Source organism: Crinia signifera, chromosome 1 (genome assembly GCF_055691185.1).
Source record: "Crinia signifera chromosome 1, ASM5569118v1, whole genome shotgun sequence".
NCBI classification, from domain to species: Eukaryota; Metazoa; Chordata; class Amphibia; order Anura; family Myobatrachidae; genus Crinia; species Crinia signifera.
The window spans coordinates 115322500-115340460 of NC_139217.1; the positions used below are offsets into that span (position 1 = coordinate 115322500).

The 17961-nt window shown below is 42.9% G+C and overlaps 1 protein-coding gene across 1 annotated transcript; it reads right to left on the reverse strand.

Annotated features, from left to right (window-relative positions):
• Positions 1-3009: 3009 nt before the first annotated feature.
• On the reverse strand, positions 3010-5016 carry LOC146059612 (uncharacterized). Its single transcript, XM_083171982.1, has 4 exons — positions 4698-5016; positions 4355-4621; positions 3993-4118; positions 3010-3882 (listed from the first exon to the last, which is right to left on the reverse strand). Exons 1-4 carry the CDS (start codon positions 4924-4926, stop codon positions 3209-3211), a joined length of 1296 nt encoding a protein of 431 aa, XP_083028108.1. The 5' UTR covers positions 4927-5016; the 3' UTR covers positions 3010-3208.
• Between the last annotated feature and the right edge of the window lie 12945 nt (positions 5017-17961).

Genomic DNA, 17961 nt, shown 5'->3' on the forward strand with positions numbered 1-17961 from the left:
ATATATATATATATATATTTTATAACGCTTGATTTTTTAGCAAATATGTTACAACTTTTTATTGATATTTTAGGTGATGCGGGTTATCCGAATAAACCGTGGCTGTTGACCCCATTGCTTAATCCTGTAGGTGATGCTGAAAAAAGGTACCAGGAGTTACACATTGCATCGAGGGGTGTAATTGAAAGGACCTTCGGTGTACTTAAGAGCCGGTTTAGATGTTTAGACATCTCCGGTGGTAGCCTCTTATATTCTCCGGGAAAAGTCTGCGGTATTATTAATGCATGTTGCATTCTGCATAATATATGTGTCGCAAGACGTTTGCCGGTGAATATTCGTGCTAGTGTTAACCAGCATGGGGATCTTTCTTCAGTCTTACCTGTGGGCATGGACGAAGGAGCAGAAACCAGAAGAAATCTGATCAATACTTTTTTCGCATGTGAGTATTTCTGTGTTTTTTATTCGTTTAAACAGATATCTCTATATATCATGATCCGTATCAATAACGATATATATGTATATACACACATGTCAGTATGGTTGACAGACCTTGTAATATTATTGTTTTAACGATTGCTATCGTATTGTGACATGTGTGTATAGCACACATTAGTTCTTTACATGTAAATGCACATTGACTTTACATATATATATTTGGTGTTTGTAATGTGATGCAATGGAACTGATTTGTCCGTGGTATTCAATTTGTACACTATTTAACTACGCATGGCGGTGGATAGAAACCTGTGCCAAAGGGTAGTGACCCTCCAAGCCCCAACGAGGCAAGCACAGCGAGCCCTACAAGGGGACGTTGTTTTGTTTTTAACTAATCAGCATCCCCTTGCGTGGATAGCTGTGCATGTACCCGATCTGGGTGGGTGCCTCTTGACGCTTGTCCCAGGTTTAGATCCAACTGAATGCCTTGTTGGATAGTGGGGATTTGCAAAGCACCCTTATTTCCCATACAACCCTTTGAAAAATCGGGACCATCACATTGCATCGCAGTGCATATAAATTTGTTACATGCGATGTGATGCGATTATGGAGTTGCAACACACCAGATTGTGTGCCATGTTTCTGAACAAGTCCCTGAATATTTTTTAACGATATACTTTATCCCTTTCTAATTACAGAGTTGATCCATGTTGGTTCTTGTTGGCCTTGTTGGTTCTTGTTGGCCTTGTTCGGCTTGAAGTTTTCTGTGTTTTTTGGAGTTGTTGATTCAAAGTTTATTTTCGATCTAATAATGGTTATATTTGCAAAGAGTCTGCATCACAAAATTATTGGGGTTCATTTGCAATGGATGTAAGTAGCAAAGTGCCAGGTGTAACTCGGTGCCATGTCTGCTTACAACAGGGCCACTACTGACCATCTCTCTATGTTCCCATTCATGTTTCCCCCTGCAGGTCCTTACGTCTCCTGCTGCCTCCGCAAACATCCCTTTGCAGTTTGATGTCTGCCTTGACGCCACATCCACTTCATTCCCAAGTGCCAGAGACAGGCCCCACTTCTCAGCTGCTGTGTGAAATTGGTAAGTAGCTCATTCATGTGCCCCCGCACCACTGGTGTTCAATCTGTGGCACTCCTGATGGAGGGCCACAGGTTGAAGACCCATTCCCTAGGTTAAACCCCAAACAAACCAAGGGCGCATGCGCTGTGGGCCAGGTGTAACTCGGTGCCATGTCCGTCTGCAACAGGGCCACTACTGACCATCTCTCTATGTTCCCATTCATGTTTCCCCCTGCAGGTCCTTATGTCTCCTGCTGCCTCCGCAAACATCCCTTTGCAGTTTGATGTCTGCCTTGACGCCACATCCACTTCATTCCCAAGTGCCAGAGACAGGCCCCACTTCTCAGCTGCTGTGTGAAATTGGTAAGTAGCTCATTCATGTGCCCCCGCACCACTGGTGTTCAATCTGTGGCACTCCTGATGGAGGGCCACAGGTTGAAGACCCATTCCCTAGGTTAAACCCCAAACAAACCAAGGGCGCATGCGCTGTGGGCCAGGTGTAACTCGGTGCCATGTCCGTCTGCAACAGGGCCACTACTGACCATCTCTCTATGTTCCCATTCATGTTTCCCCCTGCAGGTCCTTATGTCTCCTGCTGCCTCCGCAAACATCCCTTTTCAGTTTGATGTCTGCCTTGACGCCACATCCACTTCATTCCCAAGTGCCAGAGACAGGCCCCACTTCTCAGCTGCTGTGTGAAATTGGTAAGTAGCTCATTCATGTGCCCCCGCACCACTGGTGTTCAATCTGTGGCACTCCTGATGGAGGGCCACAGGTTGAAGACCCATTCCCTAGGTTAAACCCCTAACAAACCAATTGCTCATGCGCCGTGTGCAAGGTGTAACTCAGTTCCATGTCTGTTTATAACAGGGCCAATACTAACCATTAATTTTTCCCCTTGCAGGTCCATATGTCTACTGCTGGCCACACGGAGAACACTGTGCTTGATGACCGGTTGAACCGATGGCAAAATCTTTGCATTACACCACTTGCATCGTGTGTCATAAAATTGTATTGTTATACTATAATAGTTCAATGTAAATAATTGTATACGAAAAATGATTCTTGAAATGTTGTTTGGTTCAATAAAATTTTATTGAACAATTTTGGATTTTCGACTGACATGAATCATGACCTTTGATGTTGTTTCATTTATAAATAGTTAGAAAGATATAAAAACGGTCAAAAAATGAGAAAATATTCAAAGTGTTTAGAGAAACAGAGAACCAAGATACGCCACAAGGTAAAGTTTCAGAACTGTCATTTGTTGGTAACAATGACCATTGTCACCACTGACCACGCTGCTCCTTCCAAATGTGCAGTGCGTCACATCTGGGGGGAGAAGGTTGGCCAGTGTTGACAATGGAACATTGAAATCTGCACAAATGATATACGCCACAAGGTAAAGTTTCAGAACTGTCATTTGTTGGTAACAATGACCATTGTCACCACTGACCACGCTGCTCCTTCCAAATGTGCAGTGTGTCACATCTCGGGGGAGAAGGTTGGCCAGTGTTGACAATGGTTCCTATGTTGCTGCATTGAAAAAAATAACTTATAGATAATAAACAATAAAAACTTAAATAAGTGCAATTTCACAATAAAAATACCTATTCCTTCCTAAAGAGACCAGAGTCAGATCTGGATGGAGATGGATGTTACAAGTTATTACTGTGAAAACATTGTAATTTTAAACTTTTTATAATTCCTGTGAAATCTGAGTTTCATCGTCATCGTGTGTAGGTGCTGATAATGACAGATCGTTAGCTAACGATTCAGGTTGCACACAAGATGTTGTCGCATGATCTGGCTCTCTAACATTTGGAAACATGCCTGAATATCCTGTGTACATTTGGGAATAGGAATAGGTATTTTGTGTGGGAAATACACCCCCTTTCCTCTCGTTTACTGATGCTTTTCTTTGTTTTTCACTTATGTTTTTTTTGTGCGACTTTGCAATCATGTCCTCTGCAATTAACTTCAGAGAAGTAGCAATCAACCCTGTACTGGCAGAAGTTTGTCGATGGCACTCTAACATGATATTAAAGGTATTTGCTGATTGTGCATTAGCATCTGAAATTTTCATTAAACTGTGTGCGTGGCTAGTTGTATTGTCAACCAATTTGTTGATTGACACAGCTATAATATTCAGTATATCCTGAGTAGTTTTGTATTCGCTCTGGCGGTTTACATCAATCTGTTTTACTATGTCTATAAAACCTTTAAAAGTGTTTTCTAAGCTATCTAGTCTTTTGTTTAAAACTTTTTCAAAGTCAACATGTCTCCGCTGCATTTGATCTGCCAAAGCTCTGATATGCAGATATTCTGGTTCTTCTGATGTGTCGTTGTTTCCAAGCTGCCTTGCTTGAGATGCTGTAAGGATAGAGAAATTTTGAAGAACATTCAATTACTTGATTTTATTTGTAAATAATGAAGAGTGTAGTAGAAAACCAAAGATATTGCTGAAATATATTATTACTTACGTATAGGTGTTGATTCCGATTGTCGCACCTCCACATCTCCATCCTCTGACAAATTTTCAATTAAATCAGGCCTAAAAAAACGACCAATTCCGGAGGAAAGTCCTCCACTTGTCATAGGCATATCTTCTGTAATTAAAATTCCCATTAAATTTATTATAAACAAATAAATCACACTTTTCATGTAAGGAGTGCATAACATTTCCAAAAAAGTATTACTGTTTAATCAACCATAACAAAGATAATAACTTGTAGAGAAAGTAAAGGCCAAAATGTAGATAAATAAACACTTTCTAAAATACATCCCTTGATTATAAACTGGTTTTATGCCGCAATACACAGCTATTTTTAAAAAAAAAACTAACCTTTTTCTTTTGGATTTACAGTACTCTCGCATTCCATCTGTTGAGAATTTCTCTCCCTTGAGGATCGGTTACCGGAATAATTATCTATGGAACTGCTGTTGAAACCCTCAAACGTTACGTCGGTTACATCAGATGATTCAAGGAAGCATGTGGGTATACTTTGCAATTCAGCCATACCACTGCCATCATTATCTTTCGAACGTTCAAGAACTCGATTGCTGGAATTATTGTGCCTTCTTTCCGCTTGCATTAAATGTTGACGCTCATCTAATGAAGGTAAAAATATTATTAATAACATTTCATTACATTTTGGTACATAGATTTTATGCTATTAAATTATTACCATTTTTACTAGACATATTTTTCTCATTGCTAATTCTGCTGCCTCTTTTCTTTCTAGGATTCTCCTCTTCCTCCTGAATGCCTCCTCGTCTAGAGTCAACACCTCCTTTCACTCCATAAATCATTATTGGGTTTAATCGTTTCTTGATTATTTCCTCCCAGGAAAGCCACTTTATTTTCATCTCCGGTCCGCCACCTGTACCTATCTCATGTCTTCTTTGCATACCCATTTTTTTTTTAGTTTGCCTGCGGCAGTCACTATACCTTTTGATACAATGTTTGGAATCTCTTTGAACACCTGCTTTCTTTTCAATTTTGGAGCTGTAGTTGGTGCCCTTGGGCCAAACAACATATCATAATATCTATCAACTGCCTCCACCAGAGCATAATTCTCGGACTCATTGAACCGTACGCCACGTTGAGCCTTTTTCAGATTTTCACCACCGGATCCTTCACCAGAAGAATGATGAGATGCTGAGTCATCAGAAAACCTTGCAACCTCATTTGTATCACTTTGCATGCTTTCTTGACTACGGATATTTGATCGCTGCCTATCATTGGGACGCTTCTTTTCTTGACTGTTTTGTGGCCGGCTGTGATGAACATTTTGTAAATGTTGCCTTTTGCTGTGGAACATCTGCAAACAGAATGAGAATTTACAATTTAAACATCATTACATTGAAAAATTGAAATCATCTTTGGTTGAAATAAAAATAAATACCTTCGAATGTCCACTTGTGGTGGCTTTTTGTTTATTGCGCGATGCTTCAACTTTCGCCCTCCAGATTCTAAATTCGGCACTTTGCTCCCAATCCTCCTCAAATCTTTCAAAATCTTCCTCCGTTGTAGAAATATCGGAAAGATGTGGGCTTCTCAATGTAGGAGACTGTATAAAAAAGATGTAGTGTTATTGTTTTTAAACAAGCACATAATAAAAATTATTTGGCATGTTCAATTTGCCCTTAGTTTACCTATCTCTTTCAGGAATTTTTCTTGTATGTCTAAATAAAAGGCATGTGTGCCAATGACATTCATTGATCACCCAGTTTAAGAAACCATAATGGTTATAGACCCAGCACCCACCCATGTTTTACCAAAGCACACCATGCTGTAACCGCTACGTTTTGCCTTATAGAAGGCTGCTGTGTCTGTTCCAACTTCTCGAATAATGTGTTGTACTTGTGAGAGCCAAATACCATTTCTTCCAATAAATTATGGTTGGATATTAGGACAACATTTTAAGAAATTGGCGTGTTAAAAAATCACCATAAACAAATAAATGGATGTTAGTATTGATGTACCGACACATGGTGATTTTTAAAATCGCATTGGGGCGTGGTGTGAGGGTTGTTGGGGTTGGGATATCATATAGGAGGGTTCACTCTGAGGTGGCAACAGTATGAGCCGCACACCCACAGGCCTTGTCCGTGACACTCAATGCAATGCATATTTACTGATCCAGACTATCATTACATATTGGTGATACTATATTCATAAACCCAAAATAATTTTAATTACCCGATGTCTTCCATTGCTTTTCTTTCTAGTTCCAACAAGGCTTGTCGTCTTCAAAGCCATCTCATCCAGTTCTTGATGTTCTGTATTTTTATGCACTGAATCTTCTGAAGAGGAATCCACTGGTGAAAAAAGACTTCTTTCTGTAGACATTCCTAATAAATACAAATGTCATGATTGAGCATGGTCGTTTCAATGTACAACAAAAGATCCCCATGTGCTAAACTTGCACAGTGAATACACCCAGTTGAATAACTTTATAACAGATGCCCATAGGCGGGGTGTGGATCATGTGTGAGAATGAAATTATATATGTACAGTCATAAAGTCGTCCCCACTAGTGCAACTTCCCTGGAAGGTCGACCTGACTTAGGTCTAAAAAGGACAAGGTCTTAATGAGTTATGTTGGAATTTGAATAGAGATCGACAGGTCATAAGATGAGCAGGGAATTTCCAGCACTTATGTGGGCACGACATATAACTGTAGAAATAAGGTCAGTCTGATTGATTACCGCTTCTATTAGAATGACTACTGTTTATGCCAGACTAATATACAGACACACCCGCATAGGCACACACAGCAACTCACACACATATAAAATCCACATATATAGAAACTGCAACATACTTCACATGTACACACATAACAGGACGGACATATGCACATACACCCACAATTCATATATGGCATTAACAGACACAAATCCATGTATACACACAACAACATATGCACATACACCCACATCCATACACACAGCGTTATATGCACAAGAACCACCATCTATACACACTTCCACAAACATCACATGTATACACATGCAGTTGCTACAGATGCACATACACCCACAATTATAAACTGCAACTTTCAGGTACACAGACACATGTATACACACAGCTACATGTGCCCATACATCCACATGTACTGTAGACCAACCTCTCTAAATACAGTGACATAATAGCCCTTACATACACACAAGCAACACATACATAAATAAACAAAGCAGCATCTACATAAACACACAATACACATACAAATCCTCACACACTGCGACTGCCCCCTCACACCTCTAAAAGAGCCATCTAGCTATTTCTTTATTCATAAGATAGTTGGAGGTGGTCAGCTGGATGGGCTTTATGGCTGCGAGGAAGACACAGGGGCTTTCTGCGTGTGACAGGAAGTCACGTCTCCTCCTGTGACTGAGCTCCTCCAGCAATGCTGCTATTCACTGCAGCGCTGCTCCATCACAAAGCATTCTGGCTGGCACGCAGGGGCTGGAGTTTAACAAATGCTGCTGGTCAGGCAGGGTGCACCCTTAAGACGTACCCCAACAAGAAAGTGCAAAGCTTTGAAAAGTGGCCATGCTGACCCACCCCAACCGTGCACACTTCAAAGCTCATATAACAGTACAATTTGAATTTATCCCCTTAACAACCAAGCACTAAAAACAACCAATTTGGAAATATGAAAGACATGCCACACACAAGGAGAGTATCGTTTAAAGGACATGCTAAAATCTCACTAACAACGGACAAAACTAAAAAGCCCTAACCTGTGGTTAAATTCAAGGACAACGCTGTCGAGCAGAAGGTTCCATTTTAAAGAAAATAAACAATAGAAACAGCGCAGCAATACTGTACAAAACAACTAATAAAATAAAGGATATTACTCACTCTGTTTGAAGACACGCGGTCCGAACGTGGAAGGGGGCTGCTGTGATCCACTGCACTACGGCCATTAGACACAACACTGTCGGCATCCCAAAATGGTGGATGCGTTGCGCAGCACGTTCTTTTTATACAATACGCGTAAGTTTCGCTTAGCGAAAAAGTCACGCCCATTTTTCGATACATTTCACTTTTTTCACTTCTTGCTGTCTCCGGAAAAAAAACCTTTGAATACCTCGAAAAAAAAAATAGCGAAAAAGGATTCTTGATGCGAAATAAACGAAAACATAATGTTAAACGTAAAATAGTTTTTTTCGGAGCACATTGAATACCCCCCTTAGGCTAAAAAAAAAAGGTTATTGCTATAATTTGACTTCTGTTAAGCAGAATGTTACAAATAGTTTGATTACTGTATATTTAATCATTAAGTCTTTGGTGTGGGTGGGGCAAGAGTAAAGAAAAAAAAAAATAAGAGCAGACTAAGTGATATTAGAATCAAGCCTATTCTGACTGAGCTAAAGTTAGTAAGCATATGGGTAGAGGAACAAGCTACTTGCCCCTAACCCTTGTTGAGTGAGCTTTGACAACGTACCTTTTTTTTCCTTCATGTAAACAGTTAAGATGTGTACACAGTGCAATATGGTCGCTTAATATCTCGCAGCAATATATTGCTCAGTGTGCCATTTTCATCAGCGACCAGTGATTTTAGCTGAAAATGGCAAGCTATTCTATCTCAACCTCATTTTGACTAGAAATCTCTGGTGCACAGTGCATTGTGCACCTGCACCAGAAGCAGGCTCCTGCAACCATTAAGGCTGGCTGCGGGAGTGTGCTCCTAGAGATTTATCTCCCACAACACAAAAAGCAACCATTTAGACAGCGATAATGGCTTAAATCTCCCCATGTGTAGAGGGCTTTAACCTATTTAGTAAGCATACATTTTTTATTAATCTGCAATTTCAAATCAATTTTGCAATATATTGAACTTATCCCCAGCAAGACTGAAAGCGGCTCTACAGATATAAACACTGTACAGTTACAATAATGCAAGCTGGGGGTAAATTGTATCTCCAGTGGGCTATTCAATGAGCCCAAATAAGCCATGCCATGCACCTCTAGCAGGCAAAGCAAAATTCCAAAAATATCCCCATTTTTGAACTTTCCAGGGTTTCTTCAGGGTTATTTGATTACTTGCCTTAGTAATAAACAAAAAGAATGCAGAGAGCACAATAATCATGATGCAGGTTGGCAAGCCATTTTGGGTACAACTTCTATGGGTTTTATATACCACCCACACAAGGTACCAGGCAAGACAGCCATCTTGGGTGCAAAAGAGAACACAGATGAGCGGTGGGGCCAAAAACCAAAATTTCCCTCCTCCTAAGCATGCCAGCTTTCTGTAAAGGACTGAGCACACAGCATTCTGGCCAGGTTTTGTTCTGCGAGGTTTATTTTGTTCAGACACACATGCTTTGATATATACTATAGGGGGCATATACATTCTATACCCAAAAAAATAGGATTTTAATACCTACCGGTAAATCCTTTTCTCAGAGTTATTATGGGATACAGGGAAGTCGTTCATAATGATGGGGAAAAGAGGGTTTCCGTAGGAGACAGGCACATATAATATTTTATACAGGGTGTACTGGCTCCTCCCCTCTGCTCCCCTCCCATCTAGCCAGTTAATAGAAAACTGTGCCGAAGGAGGAGAACAATATGAGAGGAATATGTGTAATATTTAACGTGGTGAGATTCATCCAGCGCACCCAAACATAACTTTCAACATACAGATACCCCTGTAGCGACCACAGAACAAGTGGAAGTCTCAGGGCCTTATAATATGTCAACTATTGACAACATTTGTAACTCTGTGTCCCAACTGGGACAACTTTATAAGAAATGTCACCTAAGTGACAACAACACTCGTGGACAGCTGAGTTACACAATGTAAACGATAAGGTTATTCTGGTAACCTCCACCCTTGTTAACCTTCAAAAGGAACCAGGGTAATGAAAGGACCCAGTAGTGGTCCACGGCTCACCAGAGTGAGTAAGGCAGAACTCCGCACAGAGGCGGGCGCCCTGTATCCCATAAGAACTCCGAGAAAAGGATTTACCGGTAGGTATTAAAATCCTATTTTCTCTTACATTCTTATGGGATACAGGGAAGTCGTTCATAACGATGGGGATATACCAAAGACATCAGAACGGGCGGGATTGTGCGGAGAATGCCGCAGCACCGCTTGCCCAAACTAAGTATCTTCAGTGGCCAAAGCATCAAATTTGTAAAACTTGACAAAAAAGTGTGTTAGCCTGACCATGTAGCGGCTCTGCATAATTGTAAGGCCGACACTCCTCGGGCAGCCGTCCAGGAAGTCCCCACTGAACGAGTTGAGTGGGCTTTCACCCCAGCAGGCATAGGAAGCTTTGCCACCACATAAGCCTGTTTTATGGTTGCACAGATCCAGCGTGCAATAGACTGCTTGGAAGCAGGGCGCCCGATCTTTTGGGCATCATATAAGACAAAAAGCCCTTCAGTCTTACGAATTCTTGCCGTTCTCCGGATATACACACGGAGAACCCGATCCACATCCAAAGCTGTCGGCACCTCAGACTGAGGGCCACTAGCAGGAACCACAATTGGTTGGTTCACGTGGAATGCTGACACCACCTTGGGAAGAAAACGTGGATTAGTGCGTAATTCTGCCCTGTCTTCATAGAAGATCAAATAAGGGCTTTTGCAGGTTAACGCCCCCAGCTCAGGGACCTGCCTAGCCAAGGCTAAGGCTAATAAAACCACTGTCTTCCATAAGAGGGATATTTTAAATCTATTTCCTCCAGCGGTTCGAACCAGGAGGATCGAAGGAACATCAGAACGACATCCAAGTCCCATGGTGGAGTTGGGGCCACAAAAGGAGGCTGTATATGCAAGACGCCTTGCAGAAACGTCTGCAATTCAGGTATATTAGCCAGCTTCTTTTGGAAAAAGACAGACAGTGCAGATACCTGCACTTTCAAGGAGCCTAAACGTAGGCCCAGATCCAAGCCAGATTGAAGGAATCTGAGGAATCTATCAAGTTTAAACTCCGCTGGAGCAAACTTCCCTTGTTCACACCATCCTACATATCTCTTCCAGATATGGTGGTAATGTGCAGCCGTTACCGGCTTCCTAGCACTCGTCATGGTCTTGATGACTGATGCGTGAAATCCTTTCTCTGTTAGGATCTTCCGCTCAACCTCCAGGCCGTCAAACGAAGCTGCTCTAAGGCCTGGAAGACCCACGGACCTTGCATGAGCAGGTCTCTTTGCAGAGGTAGACGACACGAGTCCCTTTGAAGACTTAGAAGATCTGGATACCACGTTCTTCGTGGCCAGTCTGGAGCCACTAGAATGACCTCGGCTCCGTCTAGGGGAGTCGGTGGGAAGACATAAATCAGGCTGTTGAACGCCCACTGTATGGAGAGGGCGTCCACTCCCTCCGCCTGAGGGTCTCTCGCCCTGGAGAAGTACCTGGACACCTTCTAATTGTGTCTCGATGCCATTACGTCTACTAGTGGGGTCCCCTACCGAGCCACCAGAGCACTGAGCACCTGGTGGTGTAGGCTCACATCCAAGGATGCCAAGAACTCCCCCTCCACCAGTGCCGCTATCACGGCCCGCAAGGACTCCATCTTGAACTTGGTTACAGTCAAGAATGGGTTTAGGGATTTTAGGTTCAGTATTGGGCGAACCGACCCGTCCATTTTTGGGACAACAAATAAATTTGAATAATAACCCTGCCCCCTTTCTAGGGGAGGGACCGGGGTTATTACTCTGGCCTGCACCAGTTTTTGGATTGCTTGCCGCAATACCATTTGGTCCACTGGAAGGCCTGATTTGAAAAACCTGTGAGGCGGTTGTTTTGCAAACTCCAGCTTGTAGCCATGCAAAATAAGACCCCGTACCCAAGAATTGAGGCATGAGGCTTCCCAAACATGGCCGAAGAACGCCAGTCTGGCTCCCACCTCGACCGGAGCTATTGGTGGAGCCCCACCGTCATGCTGCAGGTTTACTTGCAGCTGCCCCGGATGGCCGCTCTGTGTTGGCCGAAGCAGCAGGCTTCCTGAATTTACCTCGGGAGCCTCTGGCTGCATTTGAACCACCCCTGGCTTTTGGGCGGAATTTGCCGGTCCAAAAGGACTGCTGGGTGTGAGAAGGGAAAGGACTCATGGGCGCCTGTGGGGTCGATGGCAGGAAGGTGGACTTCCCTGCTGTGGCTTTAGAGATTAACTCATCTAAATCGCTGCCAAACAACCGTTCGCCTGTGAAGGGAAGGTTTTCAACGCTCCGTTTGGAGTCAGCGTCAGCCATCCACTGCCGGAGCCAGAGGGATCTGTGACCCGATACCGCCATGGCTGAGTTACGGCCGTTAATGGCTCCTAACTCCTTCTGCGCCTCACACAGAACTTTAGCTGTGTCCTGAATATGGTGTAATTTTTCAGACAAATGCGCCACTGTCATGTCACCCAGAAGGCATTCCTTAATCTGGGAGGCCCATGTATATATAGACTTTGCATTTAACAGCTTGCTAAAACTGGACGCTGGCACGCGCCACTAGATGTGAAAATGGACTTAAGGGTATTTTCAACCTTTCTGTCCGTGGTGTCTTTCAGAGAGGAAGACCCTGGCACTGGAAGCATCATCTTTTTTGCTAAACGAGACACAGAGGAATCCACCTCAGGTGGCTCCTCCCACACTTTCCGTCCCGCAGGATCAAATGGAAACGTGGTTGTAAATTTCTTAGCAACTTTAAACCTCATTTCTGGGTTTTTCCACGCCGACTTAAAAGTAGTCTCCAAGTCAGTCTGCTCAGGGAAAACAACCTGCTGTTTTTTTCTGAGTGGCAAAGAAGGAATCCCCTTCAGAGGACTCAGCTAAGGGAAGGTCAAGCACCTCCCTGATTGCCATAATTAATGGCTCTGTGCCCCGGAGCAGTGACTGTGAAGCATCAGGCTCCTCACCCCCCATGTCTGCTTCTTCATCCTCATCCCCCCCCCCCCCCTGCACCAGACTCAGGGGTTTAGGAGGGTGCACTTCTACCCCAGGAGTAGGAGTCATTATATCAACTCTAGCAGAGAGGATAGCAAGCTCCCTTTGCACTCTCTGGGTCTGTGCTGCGGTAGTAGCTAACTGTGTTGTTACAGTTTCTAGCATGGATTTCATCCCAGCTGCCCGGGCAGGCTCCTGTGAGCTGTCCTGTGTGCTACTTTGCTGTCCAGTAAGCTGTGGGGGAACCCCACTACTTTGAGGGGACATGCATGGCCCATAAGTAACTTGTGAGGAAGAAGCTGGCACAAACTTACATGTAAGTTTCCTCACCATTGTGACAAACAATCTCCCCTCACACACAGAGCAAACACAGTGGATATGCAGTGTGATTTAGACCCAGATAATTACTATGTGTAGTTATATCTGATCTTGTACAGCTTACCAAGCTAGTGGGGTAGTGTACAGAGGGTAATAGAGGGGACCAATACACCAAACAACCATAGCTCTCCGATTTTAAGAGCTGGTAAACAGTACAGTAATTTAACAGTACTTTCAGTGTATGCAGGCAAGTGCACAAGTACACAAGCGCTGAAAACCTGATGCTGTCTCTGCTAGCAGATTCCCTCTGTTCCACACACTGCTGAGGAGTGTCTGGAGCAGTACAATGGAGTTTCCAGCAGCCAGGGAAGAAGCAGGTTTTGGCACCCTCACAGAGCTATGGTCCCACTCTGGGTAAGCTCCGCCCAGCGTAATGGCGCCGGAGCTTACCTGCATTTTTATACTGAGACTGACATTGAAAAATGTCTAACCTGTGGTAAACTCCCCTGGACAGTACAGGAGGCAGTACCCTGTCCCAGTGTATGCGGGGGGTTGCGCGGTCCCTGTGCAGGGCTCCACCGATACCGCCGCCGCCATCTTTCCGCACAGTAACCTGGGGGCCCCACGGCAGGGGAAACCCGGGGTAGTACTCACCACATGACGTCTTCAGACTGGACTAGGGGTGTGCGTCATGCCAGGGGTGTGCGCGCTGCAGTGCAATGCCCGCGGTAACATCACCCACGCAGGACAGTGGTCCTGTGGCAGGGTCAGCTCGGTACCATGAAGTGGCCTGCAGCTGAACGCTTCCCCCAGTCTCCCACGACGCAGGACTGCTGTTTTCGTCCAAAACAGCAGTCCCAAAATAATAAAGAAAATGAACAGAAGGCAAACTTTCTGGAGCTCTTCCTGATGCATGCTTCTCCTGAGGCACATTTTCTTAAACTGTCTAGATGGGAGGGGAGGAGCCAGTACACCCTGTATAAAAGTTTATATGTGCCTGTCTCCTACGGAAACCCTCTTTTCCCCATCGTTATGAACGACTTCCCTGTATCCCATAAGAATGTAAGAAACAAACAACAAAAAATTCTTAATGTCAAATATAGTACTTTCAATATAAGAATGTATTAGATACTCTTCTAACAGAGGATGTATGAGAATAGCTATAATGAAGATCATGTGTCAGTTCTGCATGGTCCTGATTTAGTGGCTTTCCCTGGCACCCACTGCCACACACTTTGCCATTTGGCTATTGAAGTAAAAGTTGACTCGTGATATTTCCAGTTGTGTTCATGCTTCACAGACAGACCTAATCTATCCAACTACATAAGCGGTAAATATCCTTCCTGGACTACTGAACATTTTTAGGAAGAAGCTTTTTTTTGTTTAATTAAGGTCTTGAAGCTAAACCATGTTTTTGTTACATCATTTTTTTTTTTTTTTTTTAACACTGGTTTTTTTTTTTTTTTTTTTATTTCAACTTTATTTAAAATTTTCCATGTTACAAAATATATAGAGGATCAAGAAAGCAAGAGCAAAGCATCAATTTCCATGTAGTGGAGGACATTCCATACTGATACATATTCCCATCACAGTTTGTAATTTCGTAAAACATAACATTTGAACTGTCATATACATTAAAACAATATATTAACGATCATTTGGTACATTCCCTCAATGCAGATGGGTAGGAGCGGTGGTTCTATCTAATCCCTCGTTGCCAAGATCATTGACTATCGGGGCGCCCCTGTGAGCTAGGTCCATTTTTAACCCCTATCCCAGAACCCTCCCCTCTATTTCTCTTTCAGTTATATATTACTAATGAGTGAAGTGACTCTGATATATATATCCTCGGCGTGGTGTGATTACAGTGATTGAATTGAGTTATATCTAGACATGACCTTTGATCAGTCATATACATTTAAGACAGTGTATTTACGAACGTTTGGTGTATCCCCCTAACAAAGATGGGAAAGAGCAGTCCCAGTAGTTCTATCTATTCTAGTGTTGCCGAGGACATTGACTACCGAGGCACCCCAGAAACCCCCCCCCCTCTATTTCTCTTTCACGTGTATATTGCTTATAGGTGAGATAACTTCTAATATAAATAACTTTAGCATAATATTATTACAGTGATTAAGTAGAATTATATCCTCTCTGCGTGGTCCTAGCAGAATCATAACTAAAAAAAAAAAAAAAAAAAAAAAATATGAATAAGAAGAAGAGGATAAAAGTGTAGCAGTGAAGTGCATCTGTATATAAACAATTTTTATGCTTATTAGTGATAAAAGTAATGTTCTATTTATTCTTAAAGCCTAGGGGCTTATTCCCCCAGGAGCTAATATATTGGTATACTAAGTGATATGCCCCAAACTGGGTCCTGAGTTAACTAAATTGATCCTCTCTCATGGAGCCCTTATTGCCTCCAGGTCCTTCAGCCCTTCAGGATCTAATCAACTGGAGGGGTTTACTACCCCTGGGATTGATCCTCCATCCGCTTCTTACCTCTACTGATTACTCTTGATTCTATAATCTAACTTACAATCCCCAACCCCCCCCGCCTACCCCCCCCCGCCCCCCCCCCCCCCCCCCCGGCATGGGTAATTAATAATTCACATATTTCCTTAATATCCTAAATCTTTTAGGCTACATTCCAGTTACTCCACACTTTATTGAATACGTGTATTGTACCGCGTGCTAAATGGACAAATTTTTCATTAGCCATTGTGGTCTTAACCAGGGCGAGCCAGATTTCCAACAGGGGCCCCTCTTTGGCCATCCACTTCCTGGCTATACATACTTTAGCTAAAGTGAAGGCAATAATGAGAAATTGTCTTGTATGTTTATCCAGTTTAGATTTATCAAATATTGCTAAGGTACATGCTTTGCTTGTACATACTTCTTTGGGTATACCCCTTTTTGAGAGTTCTTCAACCACCTCCCCCCAGAACTTAGATATTACAGGGCATGTCCATAGTAAATGCCAGAAATCACCCCTACTATTAAGACATCTATGACATGAATCACTATCCCTTCCACCAATTTCAAATAGCAGTTTTGGAGTCATGTAGATTCTATGTACTATAAACATCTGGATTTGCTGGAATCTGAGATAGTTAGTTGCTCTCCAGATGTCAGTCAAAGTACCCATCCAGTCTTCATTGTTTATGAATCCCAAATCCTTCTCCCATTTACTCCTAACTCCTGGGAGAGGTTCTAAATTTAAATCCTGAGTGAGTATTGAGTAAATATATGAAACTTCATGTCTATTAGGGCATCTTTGAAATAATTTTTTAGTCAAAGAATGTTCCAGATTAAAAGTAGAGCCCTTAAACTGGATCGATAGTGCATGTCTAAGCTGGATATATCTAAATAGGTGTTTGTTAGGGAGGGAATGAGAGTGTTTTAGTGAATTGAATGACAATAATTCCCCATTCTCCATCAGGTGACCTATCTCTGTGATACCTTTTCCGCCCCATATATTCTTCATTTGTAATTTATCTAGCTCTGATAGAGCCCTTGCGTTGTGTAACGGAGTTTCGGGATCTATACCCTTACTGCCCAAGATAATTTCTGTCTGTTTCCAGACTAGATTAATCTGCTTTATTATTGGTGGCCAATTTTGCCGTATATTTCCGGCTAAGACCATCTGGCGAGGGGTATGCCCGTTTGTGGTAAGTCTTATTAACTCCGTTAAACAATCTGCTCTATTTAAAGCTTGTAAACGCTTATCTGAGGCCAGTTGTGCCGCTAAATAATAAAGCCGGAAATCAGGGAGTGCTAATCCACCCGTTTTTTTTCCTCTAGTAAGCGTCTTCAACCTAATTCGAGGTCTCTTATTCGCCCAAATCAATGAGGATACAAGTCCCTCCATCTGTTTAAAGATTTTCCTCGGAATATATATGGGGGAGTGTTGCACTACGTACACAATTTTAGGCTGAACAATCATTTTTATTAGGTTAGCTCTTCCGGTAAGTGTCAATGGAAGGCGAGCCCATATGTTTATCTTAGATTTAAGATAGTCAATCTGTGGGGTGATATTAAGAGGAATAAATTTAGATGTGTCTCTCGAAACCCGGATGCCCAAATATTGAAAGTCAGTGACCCACTTCAGAGGTGACTGAGCATACTCGCTGGGAGGACATGGTCCTTCTATAGGGAGAATGCAGGATTTGTTCCAATTAATACGGAGGCCCGAGAAGTCCCCGAATCTCTCCACCACCTCCATGGCCCTCGGCAGCGCCTCCATGTGATCATTAATAAAAAGGAGGATATCATCTGCATATAGAGCAATGCGATCTTCACAGTTACCGATCTTAATCCCCTTTATTTCCTCATTGCTCCTAATAAGGCAAGCGAGTGGTTCCATGGCGATGGCAAAGAGACCCGGGGACAGCGGACACCCTTGTCTGGTGCCTCGACCAATCTTGAATCTAGGTGAAATGAACTTATTCACCGCGATTCTGGCCACTGGAGACTTATACAGTACCCTGACCCAGTTAATAAAAACTGGGCCTAGGCCAATCCATTCCATGGCCCCCCAGAGATATGCCCATTCAATCGTATCGAAGGCTTTTGTAGCATCGAGTGATATTATAGCAGCTTGCTTGGACTCGTGCGAAGCCTGCAATTGCGTATATAGCCTTCTGATATTAGTTGTAGTTGATCGGGCCGGGATAAAACCGGTCTGATCGGCGTGTATAATTTCCCCCAGAACAGTATTTAATCTCCTGGCCAACA

Coding starts and splice junctions, on each gene's coding strand:
- LOC146059612 (XM_083171982.1), bottom strand. CDS start 4,926: ATGGGTATGCAAAGAAGACATGAGATAGGTACAGGTGGCGGACCGGAG. Junction 4,622..4,697: donor AAATATGTCTAGTAAAAATG/GTAATAATTTAA, acceptor TACCTTCATTAG/ATGAGCGTCAACATTTAATG. Junction 3,883..3,992: donor ATCGGAATCAACACCTATAC/GTAAGTAATAAT, acceptor CTATCCTTACAG/CATCTCAAGCAAGGCAGCTT.